The sequence below is a fragment of the Stegastes partitus genome, unplaced genomic scaffold, assembly GCF_000690725.1.
Source record: "Stegastes partitus isolate 25-593 unplaced genomic scaffold, Stegastes_partitus-1.0.2 Scaffold675, whole genome shotgun sequence".
NCBI lineage: Eukaryota > Metazoa > Chordata > Actinopteri > Pomacentridae > Stegastes > Stegastes partitus.
Window position 1 is genome coordinate 160,345 of NW_007578406.1, and position 17,112 is coordinate 177,456.

General features: G+C 42.0%; 1 protein-coding gene across 1 annotated transcript in view; it reads left to right on the forward strand.

The window, feature by feature from the left end:
* The first annotated feature begins 3,685 nt into the window (after window positions 1–3,685).
* Window positions 3,686–17,112, forward strand: part of LOC103363633 (protein tyrosine phosphatase receptor type U) — a 198,886-nt gene continuing 185,459 nt past the window's right edge. Inside the window, exon 1 of the mRNA XM_008290464.1 lies at window positions 3,686–3,871. Within this exon, the coding sequence (XP_008288686.1) occupies window positions 3,802–3,871 (70 nt within the window). The 5' untranslated portion in view covers window positions 3,686–3,801. The remainder of the gene's footprint in view (window positions 3,872–17,112) is intronic.

A 17,112-nucleotide genomic window follows, 5' to 3' on the forward strand; every position in this document is an offset into this window, starting at 1 on the left:
CATTACACAACAAGACTCCCAGAGAGGGTTCCAAGTGTGGCCGGAGTGCTGGGAGAGGACAGACTTTGGCAGGTAGAGACTCTGAACTATTAACTTATTAAAAAAATAAGTGGGACAATCATTCGTCATTTATATGATGCTCCATTCTCCTGCTTGTAGCACTCCATAGTAGATATTTCTCTCCTCGCTCTCGGACAATTGATATCAGTGTAAATGCCAAGTTAGAGGCTTAAGCCCTACAAACACTAAACATGTCCAATTGTGATTTTATCCTCTTTTTGAAACAACAGAAAAAATAGCATCAGTGTTTTAAACAGTATGTTTCGCTTTACAAGAAGTGGCAAGAATTCAAATTTCAATTCAACTTTAGACCTTGCCTACAGGCTAGTAAGAAGAATTAAAATGATGCAGCCCTCCCAAATAGAGTATTTTAAGCATATAAGAAGAATAAATGAATGCTTCCATGCCAGTGTAACTGATTTCTGTTCCTACTGGTGGGTGTTTGCCTGATGATGATCGCCAGCTGGAGCTCTGAGCTTACCACCTTTATAGTTTCCAGATATATTACGGGTGACACAGCTGACATGAAATACAGCAGAATTAATACAGGCAAATTAACTGGTTATATAACATGTAAAATAAGCACTTTATGAGCGAGCTGTTAACGTGAGCATGGAGGAAGTTATTAGATTTGAAGGGCATGTGGAATACTGTTTCGCTGACATCGATATATCAACCTCTCCCAATAGTTTAAACATTTACGTTAAATTATTACAGTCTGGCAAATGAAGCAAGCTCACAATATGCCCTCCCCACTGCCATCTTCTGAGAAAATAAATATCTCCCAGACACAAGTTAAAAGCCCTGGGGCTACATAAATCAATATTTCATAGGCAGGAGGTGATAAAGAGTCTTGATCCTGCTCTTCCTGTGTTTGAAGCAGCCACTAGTCCAGTAGTGAGCAGCAGGATGGCTGGATGCCATCTGAAGCCACAGCCAAGTGGACATGGGCCAATGCACAAATTTAACAGGTAGAGGAAAGAACTGGCCACACTTCACCCTGCAGTGTGTTGATCATTTTGGAAATAAAAGGCCTGGGTGACCATCACAGGATGTATGAAAAGCTATTTATCCACCAACTTGTGAAGTGTGAGCCGTCCCTTCAGAATGACCCTGTAGAGACTAAAGGACCAGGATGAAGGTGTCCTGTACAGACTGGGTCACTACATTACAGCTCAGCCATTCTCACTGCCACAGCTCAGGACAGGTTCAGCTGATTTCTAATCGATACCCCAACCAACAGTTCAAGTTGCTTCCAGACCAAAAGATGTTTAAGACCAAACAGCATCATGTTGGATGTTGTATTTTCTACTACATGTTGTGTATTGGCCCTGTGATGGACTGGTGACCTGTTCAGGTGAACCTACCTTCACCCTGAGTCAGCTGGGACAGACTCCAGCCCCCCATGACCCTCCTGAGGATAAGCAGCATATAGAAAATGGATGGATGGATGGATATTGTATATTACCATTCCCTCTCTGACCCGAGAACAGGCGGCTCTAAAGATAAATCTATAATACAGAGACCAACACAGAGAGCATGACAACATGAACGGACTTTGTGTCATATTTCCAGCGAATACGTAATTCTAACTACCAATACAACGGCACAAATGTTATTTAAATTTGACTAACCTCAACGTGTTTGCGTGGGTTTGATGTGGAGTTTTTACAGCTGCTGGCTCAGTCACTCTGGACACACACAGCTCACACTGCAGGAGGAAGCTGTGGTCTTTCCTGCACTTGAAGCCAAACTGGTCCCTTAAACGTGTCCAGGGTTTCCCTTTGTTTCCTGTCACAGAATGCGACGTTTCGCCTGCACCAAGGTCTGCACATCTTTTATCTGTCTCCTCCGTCTCCTTCGTCTCCATCTAGCATGTGATTTAGCGCCAATTAGCTTTCCTGCCCATCAGTCACTGCGGTTTTGTTTTAGTTCTTCTTCTGTGGTGTTTATTTGCGGTTGACAGGCAGCTGTAACAATGTTTGTTTTTATTTAAGCAGATGTTTTTTTTTTTACTCAGTAGCGGATGCGTTAATGTAGCAAATTAAAATACTTAAGTAAAAAAAACTACTTAAGTAAAAGTAAAAGTACAGATTTTAAAAACTACTTAAAAAGTTGTGAGTACACAGAAAAACTACTCAATTACAGTAATGCGAGTAAATGTAATTCGTTACTTTTCACCTCTGAAAGTTACTAAATACTTGGTGCACATTTACAGTATGAAGGCACAATAACCAAACTTAGAAATCTGTGCTGAGGAATGAACTGTCATCTTTATTTAACAAATAATTTCAGAGTATAATTAAAACATTACAAGGAGATACCTGTTAATTAAAACAAACCCTATAGGCCAGGTCAGAGGTCAGCTGGAGGACGGCGCTGCTGGAGCTGGACAGAGGAAGACAGCGGCTGACTTTGCTGCAGGCCTTTCATTTGTGGCTTGAACCCAAGCTGTCCAGGTAGAGCTCAGTCCCACTTTATCACTTCAGCACCCTGCTGCCACAAACCAGCGTGTTAAATACTGTCAGAGAGAGCAGCTCATATTCATAAAAATATATACCACCGCTGAGTGCAGACACTGCTCGCCTTTGGCAAGGTGTTACTGCCTAAATACCTCAGCAAGAAGTGAGTCAGAATTTAATCTGAGCATAATAATGGAGACCAAGAGCCAAGCAGCAATGAGACTCTTTGGAAGCCAAAAATGCACTTAAAAGGGAACACTGAGGAAAAATGTCCCCTCTGAAGTGACAGTGTGGTCTCTGACTGGATGTTTAATAATGTGTGTAGAAATGTTGAAGGTCTGCTTCTGCCACTGCAGGAAAAAGAACAAGAAAAGAAAAGCATGGTGAGAAACAAAGCGATGCTCTTTTATCTTGTATATGTGAAACGTACCTCATGCTTTGGACTTTATAGGGAACAGTTTTGATATTTATCTCATTTGAACACATGATTTTGGCTTTCAAATTCAGCATTTAGGCTTTTCATCTTGACTGTCTGACATAAATTGAGAGATGTACATCAATCATTTCATGGTTTGGACTTCACAGCTCAGAACATTTATCTCATCACTTTGATTCCATCTAATTCAGAATGGAGGCTTTTTTATGTCATACTTTTGATATTCATCTCATATTTTTGACATTTGTCTTATAATTAGGACTTTTATCCTTATGTAACTTAATTTTTTTTTATATTAAATCCATCTCGTTGCTTTTTTAATGCATAATTTTGGCTTTCTTATTCAGAATTCTGGCTTTTAATATAAAAAACAAAATTAAATCTGGATGCTCACTTACATACGTATTCTGAATAGCATGACATGTATTTTTTTCTTTTACGTGTGGAAATAACCTTCCATAAAACACTGATTGGTTTCGTGCAGATAACGGATCAGAGGTGAGATTCACCTCCTGACCACATGGAGGCGCAGCTGACCCGCATTCCTGCGTCCCCCTCGCTCGTCTGACAGCACAAAGTAAAAAAAACAGAATGAAAAAAAAAGAAAGCAAAAAAAGAGAAGGAAAGTAGCGGAGCCGTTACAGGAACGGGGCTCTTTTTGAAGCTCTAGCTGCAGATAGATGCTCCCTGTGCGGGCTGAGGAGGCAGCAGAGCGGCCGGACGCGCATGGAGCTCAGCGCACAACTTCTCTCCAGTTCTGCCGCTGCTGCCGCTGCTGGAGTTTTCTCTAGGATTTGCTTCTTCTGACAAGACAAGACGGACTTTATCTCTTCTCCTGCCAACATGTATTCAGCAGCACTGCTACTGATGCTGACCGTCCGGATCTACGCAGACAGCATGGAAGGACCAACAGGTAAAAACAGGAGAAGCGTTGCTTGAATTTGACGAGACGCAGCCGTGAAGCTCCGCACACGGAGAGCTGCTGGTTGAAAGTTGGCTGTCAGGGTTTAAAGTCTGAAAGTCTCTCTGCTGCTCAGTCATATATGTTGAAGTCAGAATTGTTGTTGTTTAGTTTTTTTTGCTCTGTCTGTTGTTGCCCAACTTAAAAAGTTGTGTCGGATGTTCAGCTGTTCACATCTGCTGCTGTTGGCTTCAGTGCTGAGAACTTTCTCTGTGAAATATTCCAGTGGGCATTGAATGTGGCACTGCCTGATCCTCACAGCATCATTTCATCACCAGGTCTAGTGTGAGTGAGACTTTCTCAGAGCATCTCCAGTTTTTTACGATCAGATGAGCAAAACTGTAAAAATCAGCCTGAAGATAAGAGTGGATTCATGATCTGGATGTTGAACACACACCAGCTTTCTCTCTCCATGTGTGTCCAGTCTGTTCAGCATCTTCACGGTCACTGTCATGTTCTCATTGTTCAGGCTTCAGTGTGGAGCAACACTGTTTTCTCCTCTAGTGTGTCATCCTAGAACATTTAAATTCCATCTCAGTGATTAAGTCTTCCCTGTTTGCATGAGTTATTGCTGATGTATATGAAATGTGCTGCTAACATGCCTGCATGTTAATAGCACTGCTGGAACATCCTGCATGACTGTGTTACTGATGCAGAGCATGATGTAGTCGGCCGGTTCAGTTAGTTGCTTAGTCAGTCCTCTGAGCTGTTCTGGATTTGCAGAAATCAGGAGAAGTGTGATTTCTGTTGCAATAAAGCAGGAGAAGAAAAGATGAATTAGTAATGTCAGTGTTGTGCCCCAAATAACTGCACTGACAGCTGATCCACATATCCTTTGTTTGTATCACTCAAACTCTAACAGACAGTTTTGAAGCGTTCTCAGAGAGGAAAACTGAGATTTTCAGCCATAATACCTGAAATCCACAGAGCCTATCTGAGACGAGAGTTCAAATCCTCTGCACTTTGCCTGTGGCTAGTTTTACATTTGAATGGCCGTAGCAATGGGGAAGATATCAAAAGGCCTCCGAACCGTATCTTCTGAGGAATGTTTTGGAATACGATTAGAAAAAAGACGCCTCTGGTCACACCCGTGTCGAGTTTGTCTCAAGTGAAAGTGCCATTTGACTTTCCTTGAGACCGCACTGCCACTCGTGTGAGCGTTGTAGCTGTGTTATAAATACTCTGGTACATGGTATCAGTTACACGACAACCCACGGCAGTTGCTGAACAGACGTGCACTGAGCCACTCCCTGCTCTCCAGGATCAAGTGGATTCTGTGGGCAAGATTTATTGTAGCAAGCCACCTGTTTCATGAGCCTCCATGGAACAACAGAGGAGACTGTCTCAGTAGTCATGGCATGAATTCACTTCATTTGTTGGAAGAATTTTTCTGCCAACAAAAACAGAAACTGATGACAAATGATTCCACACAGAAATAATCGGTAAAGACAGAGTTAGTCCTATGTACTTCTCTTTACTGCTATTAATACTGACACTGAACTACTGAATATCTGGTCAGAATCAAAATCTTTTCTTTGACCACATTTTTTTCTGATTAAAATCCAGATTGTGTGGATTACATCTCTGCAAAGTTCTTTCATGGCTTCTTTTGTTTTGATATATTTATATTTGTTAAAGTACGGTATCTTACCAGTAGTAGTGGCAGGACTGCTACTGAAAGCAGTTTTTAGGATTTATGAATCTGTCTATTTTTGTTTGTTGAAATTATTGCTAACAAACAGCTAATTAAATACATACGTTGTGTAGTTTCGGCTGATTATTGGATCGGATATTAAGCATTTTTCAGATTGACGAGATGTTGTTAGATATCTAAACTGATTTCCAATAAAATAAGTTAATTAAAAAATAAAATAAAATACTTTGGCTTGATGCAACCAATATGAACATGTTGATTGGTTGTGCATCATGAGTAACAGCCTATCCTAAACTTTTGACATGAATATTTTAATTTTACTGCAAATCTTTATTGGTTCCAAATATCTGTTATTGATCTCTTTGATTACTAATATTCTGTATCGACATCAGCCCTGAAAAACCACATCACATGACTCCTACATAAAATGTCAGGAAATTATAATAAATCCCATTTGCTCCAGTATCCCAGATGTCTTCTTCCAATGTGAGTTCAAGACCAAAATATTCAGTTTAAGCTTCATTGAAGATTGAAAACTTTGTAATTTATCTGATAAAAAAGACGACATCATTAAACGAGTTAAAACAACTTACAGTCACCTAATTGACAAATCATTGCAGATCTCGTCAGTAAAACCAGAACTGCTTCGTCAGCTCTTTAGTCTCCTCAGATAGGGCTGGCTGTTGTTTTTATTGGTATTAACACCTAACTTTATATTTTAGTTTGCCCTTCAAATGACATGTTTAAAACTGAACTAAAATCTTGATTTGAGCAGAGAATATCAGATAAATGTTAATAAGCACAAAGTGCATCAGTTGACACTCATCGACTTGTCAAATGCGTGTTTAGTATTAAAGCTGGTTTAGGTTGCAGTGATCCATGAAGTGAATGGAAAACAACTGATCAAATGCAGCTTTTCTGTTTGAAACACATTTTGGGACATTTTATGTGTTTATTGGATATAAAACCTGATTGAAGGGAGAAGATGATTGGGAATAAAATGCAGCTCAGGTCCTAAGTTGGAAGCAAACTCTGGGCTGCTATGGTTCAGTGACAACTCCTGACGTTGAATCTGTTGCTGTGAACACATTTAAAGGCACTGAGGTTCCACAAACAACTCTATGTGTTCATCATCAAGACTGGGCCTTGCAGTTTGTTGTCAGATTTACAGGTGCTGTAGTTTTAACATTTCCCTTCCCCTGCCTTTTGGAGCTGCCAACAAGTAATGCCATGCAGCTTTAATGTTTATTGGGAAAAACATGAGGAGGTGCTCCCTCGCTTTGTGTTTCTGCTGTTTTCAGGCAAATTCCTCAGTATCAAAGTGGAGCTGCTGTGTGTTTGGAGTTCTCTTACCTCAGCTCCATTGCTTCACCTACAAGATGTGTGATTGCTGAGGTGAAACCTGGCATGTTGTTTAAACGCACCTGGCTCCTGTTAGTTGGGGCTCACAGGAGCCAGAGCAAGGAGGTAATTTCATCTTGAAATGAAACCACGTGAGCAAACTTCACTACACTGAGCGGCGCTGACACGCAGCTCCAAACAGCCTGAAACTGGGGTCAGAAGGAGGTAAGCTTGAAAAGACCACACTGAAAATGGGCGCTGACACGAGAAGGTGGGCCTTCATGGTCTACTGGGAGGATGTAGTGCGGGGGTCCTCGGTGTGTAGCGGTGTGGATCCAGCTCAGTGTTAATCCAACAGAAAATAGCCTGACACACACACACAGCTCTCCTGGGGCAAATGTGAAGGCTGTAAATGGAGAAAATGGAGCGTGTGCTCACACAAAAGGCAATGATGAAATGTGGTTGTTCTGGAGGAAATAACACCAGATTCTTTAATAGAACAATGGTGAATTGCATAATGGCTACACGTTGTTCAAGAAAATGAGTACACTGTAATTATAGCTCATGATAATGAGATGGCAAAGGAAGAAGGACTGTTCAACGCCAGTTCTCACAAAGGAGGAAACGCTGCAGATATCTATTAGTATAACCCATCCACAGCGTTTACCAGCCAGTTACAAGCTTTCAAAGCTGTCGGACGACATTTCTGAAGCAACACGCTCAACAATTGGTCTTTAATTGTCTGTTTGGCTGAAGAGAAATTAATGCTGTTAGTTGGAAATGGATAAAAATGACCAGATGGAAGTGATAAAGTGCAGACCATGCTTCACTCCTCACCTTTCTGAAGAACACATTAAAGCATCAGATGGATTACATATTACAAACAGCCAACAGGAGGCTATTTTTCTTTCATTTAAATGGATGGGTCAAGCATCAATGCGTAGACACATTCAATCAGCCAGAGCAGCCTGTGAGAGCGGAGCAGGCCCGGCTGAGGTGGAAGTCAATAAGGCCTTTCCTCCCCGATATTCCAGCACTTTGATGGCTTTTGAGAAATTTTAATTGCCTTGGCTGTTAGTCTCAGTCACTCTGTTCATCTCGATGGCTTTTACTGGCAGCGTGGCTAAAGCAAACTTGCAAAGGTGTTTGACAGAATTTTAGTTTTAATCATCACGGTGGAAGACTTGATGGGCTTTTGGAAGTTCTCAGGCTTGTGAATGGCTCAGAGACTTGGCAAACTTCAGTGGCGTTATACGCATATAGCTGCGGTGTGATTACTTCTGTTTATCTCAAAATGATTTCCTCTTATCAGGAGGGAGGAGTCAGGGCTGCTGTTGTGCTACTGGAGGCAATTTTCTCCATGGAAGTGGAAATGTGGTGAAATGCAGCGTCGCCGTCCACAGATTTTATTGTGCCTGTCTGAGCTGAAGCCCAGCTCCTCCTGCTCCATCTATCTGTCAGTGTCATGTATCTTCACTTGTCATCAGCTGTCTACAGTTTTGCGCTGCAGCTCATTACGCATTAAGGGAATATGATTTTCGTCAGTAACAAGTAGCAAAGGATTAGAGTAATAGTCTGAATAATGCTGTATTATTTTGCGTTTTGTTGGCATTGGAGTGATAACTGAGTTGGAGAATGTGTCCAACATGTACTTCCCAGTTAGACATGATGTGAATTGTGACCAGATCTTTGTACAGAGCCACAGTTCCTTTTGTTTGCAGAATGGCTTCACAGCCACTATTGCTGACAGCTGCATCTAGATAAAGTCTAACATTAGCACTCACACAATCATTTTAAGAAGTTGTTCACAGCTTGGCTTTAGCCGGGTACATAGCCCATTAATGAAGCTACTTTAAGAGGCTTCAGGTTTGGACATCCTGCTGCATTTATCCTCAAAGGCTCAGCTGACTGGCTTACCAACTACGTAATGTGGACATTAGAATATGAGGGGCCCAGAAAAACCCACAGGTTTATCTGAACTGTTTTGACTTTGTTATTGGCTGAAAATGTGATGAAATAAAATACAGTATCAGCGAAGCCCTGCAGTATGAGCGAGCTCAGTATCTGGCCCTGTCTCATGGAGGGGTCTGAATAAATACTGTTGTGTTTAATCATATGATCACATATTTAGTTGTTGGTGCTGGAGGTCTGGTTGTAGGACTTTAATAGGAACTTGGGAGGTGGCATCAGGGCTAGCTGCCCCTGACACTACAGTGATTCATTTTCTATTTCTACGCATGGTGACGTTGGAGTTTCAGGTCAGCGAAACAGAAGCTGGAGTGTCTTTATTGAAAGATTCAAATTATATCCCCAACACGTGATAGGACGGCTAAAAGTGGGTGTGGCTTACACTTTCATAAGGAGCTCTATATAGCTCTTGATATAGCAGACTGTACACACTAAGGAAAGAAGCACTGAAAGGGATGAGTGGCTGTGAAAGAAACACAGCATCAGGTATACAGAAACATTTTCGCCACAGAAAAGATGATGTTGACCAAAAACGTCTCTGTCAGCATGTCTTCCAGCTGCTGCCACCACACAAAAGCAGCACAATCAATTTGTTTGATACAACTCAGCATCACAAAGCCAGTGCAAAGCCATTACTGGATGCATTCCAGACCAAAAAAACCAAAAGAAAACTATTTCAGATGTCTTTGCCAGTGTCACACCTCAGGATAAAGGCTCCAAAATTATTCAGCTTTTTCAAAATATTTTTTTTCATTTTCTATGAAGATGTGCACCTCTGTAACACCACCAAAATCATCCTAAGATGATTAATTATTTTTTCATACTAAACAAAATATTTCAATGCCAGTTTTTTCTAGAGATGCGCCGATCCGATACTGGGTATCGGTACCGGGCCGATACTGGACGAAATTACGGTACCGGATGATTTACTTCACAGTGGTAACTGGTCCAATCTACAAGGGTGGGACTTGTGCGGACCGGGTTGACTGTCTGAGACACTCCATTGGCCCTTCAGGCTGTCACTCACCCCCAAAGCCCTCCGATTGGCCAAACTAGGTGTCAATCAAAAGCTGAGCCGTCCGTCTAGCTGCCTGTAGCGCTTTCAGCGCGATCTGAAATAGATTCAGGCTGATTTTACCAGAAGAAATGAATAAAACAGCCGGAGCTGATCTCAAGCTGGGAAGACATTACTGCAGAGTTTGTGCCTTTGAGGATCTAATACGTTTTACGGACCGAATTATTTTACGGGACAGAATGAGACCAAGCTGGTGAGGAATGAGCGATGTTTGAGCTGCAGAGAGCCTTCAAAAGTAAGAAAACTCGGATTTTAACATGTTGCTTTTCTGTACAAAAAGCTCTTTGTGTCAACGCTGTGGCTGCTGCAGGTCAAAAAGGTTTATATCATCGGAAAGAGGAGACTCTGAGCTTTCCTTTGATGTGTATGTTGTCGGGAAACGTGATTGTGGAGCATGCGCACATCTGGCTGTAATGTGTTTGGAAAGTGGTCACGTCCCGCCGGCGGGCCGTGGGAGCAGTAAGGGGTTAAAATACTCTTCTTAAATATTTTATTTTTAAATTGGAAGTACATTTTGAGTGAAATCACCCTTTAAAACACCCTGAACTAGAAGCCGTGCACTTCTCCGGCCGTAGCAGAGAGTCCAGCCTCTCCGTGCAGCCCTCTACCAGCAGCCTGTACGGGGCTCTCCGGCTCTGCACACACAACCTTCCTATTGGATCCCATCCCGCAGCACGTCACTACGTTTCCGGCCTCATTTACTACTGCTCATGCGCAGAGCCCAGAGCGGCTATTAGTGGTACTATTATTTAATATCAAGTTTTGGTAATTGAACCTTTAAATTGCAGCTTAATGTTGCTGTGTCATTGTGATCTGTTCTAAATATGTGAATGGCTCTGAGTGCACACTGTAGTCTGACTGCAGCTCAGATAAAGCAGCTACAGTTTCACTGTGAGACATGCTTTTGGCTGTTTTTTCCTTTCTTAGAAAAGCAAAGTCTGTGCTTTAATAGTATGAGGCTTCTGATAAAGCATCTTAAACAAATGTATCCATGCAAATAAGGTATTTCCAAAAAAGTTCAGGAGGAGAGATGGTATCGGTATCGGTATCGGCAGATACTCAAAGTTGAAGTGTCAGTATCGGAAATCAAAAAGAGGTATCAGTCCATCCCTAGTTTTTTTCCAATGTCATGCATGTTTAGTAATAAACAAAATTTTTGCCACCTGTGATATAAAACCACACCACATATAACTCTGTTGTTCCTCTCTTAACTTCCTAAGAATGGTCAGAAGCTCTTTGACATGATTCACAGCATCAGCCAGTCACACCAGATCACATTTGTTTGTATGTAACTGGCTCTGAGTTCAAGATGAGTCATTCAAATATTTTTAGGTTTTACAAGAAGAGGAAGGATTTTCATATAAAAGTACTTCCATGTTTTGGATTGAACAAGAAATAAAAGAAGAAAAACAAAAACGAATGTATTCTTGTTCATTGTGTCTTTAAAGGCAGTCGTGACTGAGCTGGACCAAGTCATGACAGTAAAGAAATGCCTTTTGCAGTTCAGTAGTTAGTAAAGTGATGTTACATTTCCAGTTAAGTATCTTGTCTGGCGCTGGCAAACAAATGAGTTGCATTTGATTTTCTTGATGAATTTAATCGGGTTACTGTCAGTACGGCCTCTGTTGGGAAACCACATGTTGGTCGTTTGTGGCTGCAGCAATCAGATCATCCCCGACTATTATCACGCTTTGTGTGATCCTTCTGACATTAATCTATGAGTGTGGCTGCTGCTGCTGCTCACGTGTGCCTGTCAGCACCACGCTTGTTAATGGAGCTGACAGCACCGGCAGCCTGCTTTGGCCTGGACCCGCCAGGCGTCTTTGTGGAGAGAACCAGGACCGGCTTCAGCTCTCCAGGTGTTTGAATGTGTTGTTTTTCCTCCCATTGACAACAAATCATTACTGAGCAGATGGAATAATGCCAGCAGGCGCCGTGCTGCCTGTCAAGCTGATCGCTAAACATACTTAGACAATAAAGTTAATTTGCTCACTTTTAGACATCGATATCGAGTGAATGTGTTGTTGTTCATTTTAGATGACTTCAAAGGAAGCTGCTGGGGTTTTGATTGCTGTTGCTCAATCTTTTCTTAGTGATTCATTTCATTGCTTACACAGCTCACATTCCATCTATTTCATACAACAGGCTACGTAACGATGTGCTCGATGAAATCAGTAAAGTAGTTGAGTAGAATAAATTCACATACCATAAACACTTCAGAAGCAGGTGGAATGTGCATGTTGTGGAGTTTTGTAGAGTCTCAGGGGACTGACCTGTTGTTGGGCAACAAAAGCCAAGTGGTTTAAGGCATCCAGACTTTGTAACCTCAGATGATAGTCAGACATCAGTTTACTTTTTAGCAAATTAGAATAAAGCTCCCTTTACCTGAGATCCCTTCTGTGAAGCCCTTCAGGCCGTCTTGTCTTCAGTCTGAGAGCTCACTGTCTGACACAGATCATGGCTCAAATCGTCCACTGAGCATTGAGAGAGGAGATGATGCTTTGAAAGCAGCCACATTGGCAGCTTACCCGATTAAGGCAAAGAAATCGTACTGACAACAATATCTGTCTCTGAAAAGCTTGACTACATTTCATGTCAGTGAAAGTGTCTCTTAATTCCTCAAACTGCCTCAAGAAAGGAAATATCATCAAGCCAGACAGGTGCACTTATCTTGTCAAATCTGAAGGAATGAAGTTAAACAAACTCACCTTAAACGCTTCAGCACTGTTAGGTAACAGTTGGTCGTAATGCACCTTATGTTCCTGGGCCTTTGTGCTGCTTCGGTGGTACATACTGTGATTTTGTCCTAAATATTAAGACTACTTAGTATGAGAATATAGTGAGGAGGAGTGCTGACACAAAAAGTCTGTATGTCTAAACTGCCTAAACTCTGTTTAATGTGCAGTATTTATAAAAATGTTTTTTTCAAATTGTCCATGCAGTCAGTGGATGTCCAAATAGGAGGAGGGATGTTATGATTCCAAAAATGTGCTCATCAATGCCATTACCAGAAAAATGACACGGTCCTTGAGGATAAAATAGATTTAGAATTTAGAGGCTAAGTTCAAAACAAAATGGCTCAACATAAAGCCACATTGGAACAAAGGTTCACTTCTTCTTTTGGAAGAAAAACACCAAATGTAATCTTTATTTTTTAAAATAGAAACAGGGCTCCAAAATGGAACTGTAGAAATCCGGATGAAAATGTGGTGTGCAGTTTTAATATTACCATCATTAGGGTTGCAATGTGCCGTTGTTTTCATTGATTAATGTGCAGATTTTTCTCTTGATTAATCCATTGGTCTTGTTTTCTATGTAATTTTTCATAAGACGAACAGAAGAAAGAAAAATCCTCTGAATGTCTGAAGCTGGAATTTTTACTGTTTGGGCTCAAAAATGAAAAAATATATGAGAAAGAAAGGCAGTGACTGACTGACATACATCAGTTCCTTTTAGTACATGATAATGTTGATGGATTTGTTGTTTTCTAACTCCAAACACAGCACAGGACAGCAGATAGTCCACAGTGTGTTTTGTTAGGCTGTGGTGTTATAGTGTCAGCGGTTGTTCACAGTCCAATTAGAAGAAGAGCTGATTATTAAATGCTGACTGTGTTTTTCGTACTGACCAAATTTAGTCTGTATCACTGAGTGTCAGTGCTTCTTGGGGGAAATGCATGTGTTTGGTTGTTTGTTTTTACATATAGTTTTTTCAGTATCATACGCTGTTCATTTTGATATTTGTACCACAAATTAAAATGATACCCAGACCTACAAAAAGAAGGCAGTTTGAGGGAAAGTGAGTACACCAGAAAAGTAAATTAGAGCGCCTCATCAAAATTTAAGCCCTGGAAGCTCTCAGCATCACAGATTGATGATAGATAACAGCGCCAAGTGTTTGAGGAAGGATTTTTCCTTTCAAGGATAATTTACCCTGTGGTTCAGGAAACATTTGCTTAAAGCATACAGACATGGCCAACTTGTTGGGAGGCAGGTAAGATTAATGGCATAGAGTCCAGACGATTGTGGTTGTGGGATGACGTGTGCACAGGGATGAGATATGCAGGAGCATGGCTGTTCAGTGCTGATGGCTGGCTGTCCATTTAGTCCAGCACTGCTCTCTGTCAGATTCAGCTGCTGCTGCCATTACCTCCAGGATTTGTCAGTGCCGCTAACAGCCAACCATGAATAATCTTTATGAATATTCCTCCATGGCTTGTGCTGCCTAACCGACGGTGTGTTTACACGGCGGTTCTGCAGAACCAATTGTCCAGGCTGCTCCCAGCCATGAAACCTGTGGTCGCACCTGTCACCTCTGATGACGTTTTGATGCCAGTCGTGGCGCTGGCAGCAGAGGAGAAGCTGTCGCTCCGTTATCGCAGCAGCGTGAGAAGTCGGACCAGCAGATTCAGCAGATTGGGTCAGAGTTCATCCACAAGATGATTTTGTGGTGGTGCTGTCAGCAAGTGTCACTTTAGATTGAGATGACATCGGGGGCCAAACTGCGGGAATAGCATTCCTCTCGCTTCCTTTCCTCTCTGCAGCTTCTGGGGAAAAATAACTGCATGATGCCAAAAGCTATTTCTTTTCAGCTCTGCTACCTCCTCTTCAACTCCTTATCTCCCAGAGTTTTCCCTCTCTGGCTCACATGTTTAGTCCCCCGTGTCATTAATGTAGAAGACCACAGTGCTGATAAACTCAAGTTAGATTAACTGCCAAGCTACAAACTCACTCCTCCTCATATCTCACCCATTTTTTTAAGATACCAAAAAAATAAAAAGACCACTGATATGGAGCAAGACCCGGGGTGTGTAGGTCCCAAGGTAGCTGTAGATATTACACTTTAAAAAGTAGGCGTTTAGAGTTATCAAACCTGTGGGCCTCTGAGTGTCCCCGTGGCGCACAAGAGATATTAAAAGTTAGAGGGAAACTTGCAAGAAAAAAAAGTCAATTTATTAAATAAATAAGGTGACATGCCCCTCACCGGAGTGAACAAGGGCACTGCGGCAGTGCCGGCTCACCCCTGTCAAGGGTAGCAGTGACCCTCCTGTGCACAGCAGGGGAGGTTCTGCAGCATGAGCAGCAACACCTGTGTGTCTGCTATCACTGTGGGACGTCCTCGTCACCGACTTCTCCACTTCCCTCTTCTCTAAGTAAAGTTGGATTGATGCCAGTTTTTGTCTCACTGTTCTTTTCCATTTCATCTTACATTGTATTCGTATACGGTGCAGCGTCAGAGCCCCACGGTGCAGGCTGGGGAAGTGAGGGAAGTGATGAGTAATACTCTACCCTCCAACTGCAAGTATTTTACAGATTCTGATGAGCACATAGACCCAAACTTTCCTGTGCAGCTGCTGCATGGCTGGGAGTTTGTCATGTTGTTGAACCACATTGTCTGAAGGAGACAGTAGTCCTTCAAGAAGACCACTGGAATTTACAAAGCCTGCTAGTTCTTTCCTGATACCTTAACTCAGGGTATCTGATAATTGTTAGTTCTGAACTGATACCATTCTTAAAAGCCATTTGTACACCTCACCTGTGGAAGTCACTGGGACTGTTCCATGTTTACATATATAAACATCCATCCATCCATCCATCCATTATCTATACACCGCTTCATCCTCACTAGGGTCATGGGGGGCTGAGTTTATCCCAGCTGACTCAGGGTGAAGGCAGGTTCACCTGGACAGGTAACCAATCTATCACAGGGCTACACTTAGAGACAGACAACCAAGCACACTCACATTCACACCTACGGACAATTTACAATCACCAATTACGCACAAAAATCCCTCACCGGGATGCTACCCGGCGACCTTCTAGGTGCGAGGCAACGGTGCATATCTATCTATCTATCTATCCATCTATCTATCTATCCATCTATCCATCTATCCATCTATCCATCTATCCATCCATCTATCCATCTATCCATCTATCTATCGGATATCTATACTGACTCAGATGTCAGGACTGATACCAAAAACAGTGGAGTATTGAATCGATGCATTGCATGCTGGGGGCAATGATTCACACTCTGGACAGTGTGAAAGCATGTATGTTGTGTAGTAAGACTAGAATGATGTAGTTCTGCTTACCTTCCTTCCCGCCATACACCTGGACAGCCACTGCGTGAAATCAGCATGCTTCTCAGATTGTGGGTTTAGTAAAATTTTTAAAAGTGGCATAACGCCGCCCCTTCAGTTCTGATGTCAGGAAGTTGTGGTGTTTCAGACGCTGCAGTGATCTGACAGGCACTTTGGTTGGAGCATGCTGACACCTTCACACCAAGCAGGTCTAGCTGTGATTGGGAGGAACTGTGTCAGTTTTTAGCACAAAGTGTGAAACTTCCCTCGATGAACATATTTCAAAATGTAATTAATAAACACATCAAGTGTAGGCGTTCCCGCTGAGAATCGAACCTTTAACCCCGGCAGTGGTAATGGCTTGCCTCCTCATCTTCGCCCCCTTGCCTCACAACCCATCTGTCCTTCCTCTTCCTCTTTTAGAAATAACTTGGCATGCACATTTTTTATTACATCTCTCTCTTTTTTCTTTGTATTGGGGCTGAATCACATGCATTGGTTAAATATTTGCAATTTCAAACTGCAATTTTTCTGACAAATATTGCAACTTGATTTTACATATACACTTTTAAAGTCTACTTGCAGTTCAGTATTCACTGTGCAATAGATCTAGTACATGTGTTGGAGCATTTCCACATGAGACACCATCAGAAGTGTGACTGTCACACAAGGATGACAACATGAATTTTGTAGAACCCTTCCTAAAACCATTCAACATGACAGTTTAAACTCTGGCCAGACATGCTGCATAATGTATGTCCTAAATTGCAGCTTGCGGTTTGTAAATTGCATCATTCCAAACTGTGATTGATTTAAAATTGATTAATTGTTCAGCTCTACTTTCTGTCTTCCCTCTGACTTCTGTAAGAAGTGCTCACAACAGTGATTCAGATGATCTCAGTATTTTGGCAGCTATAAGACGTGGTGGCACCTGGACCAGCATCTGCTGTGTTTGCCTTCCAAACGCCACATGCATCAGTAGTGAGTACTGTGGGCTGCAGCCCGCCGTGGCCTCTGAACTTAGACAGATAAACGTAAGGGATTACATTCATGAGCAAGGAGCTGACGGATCA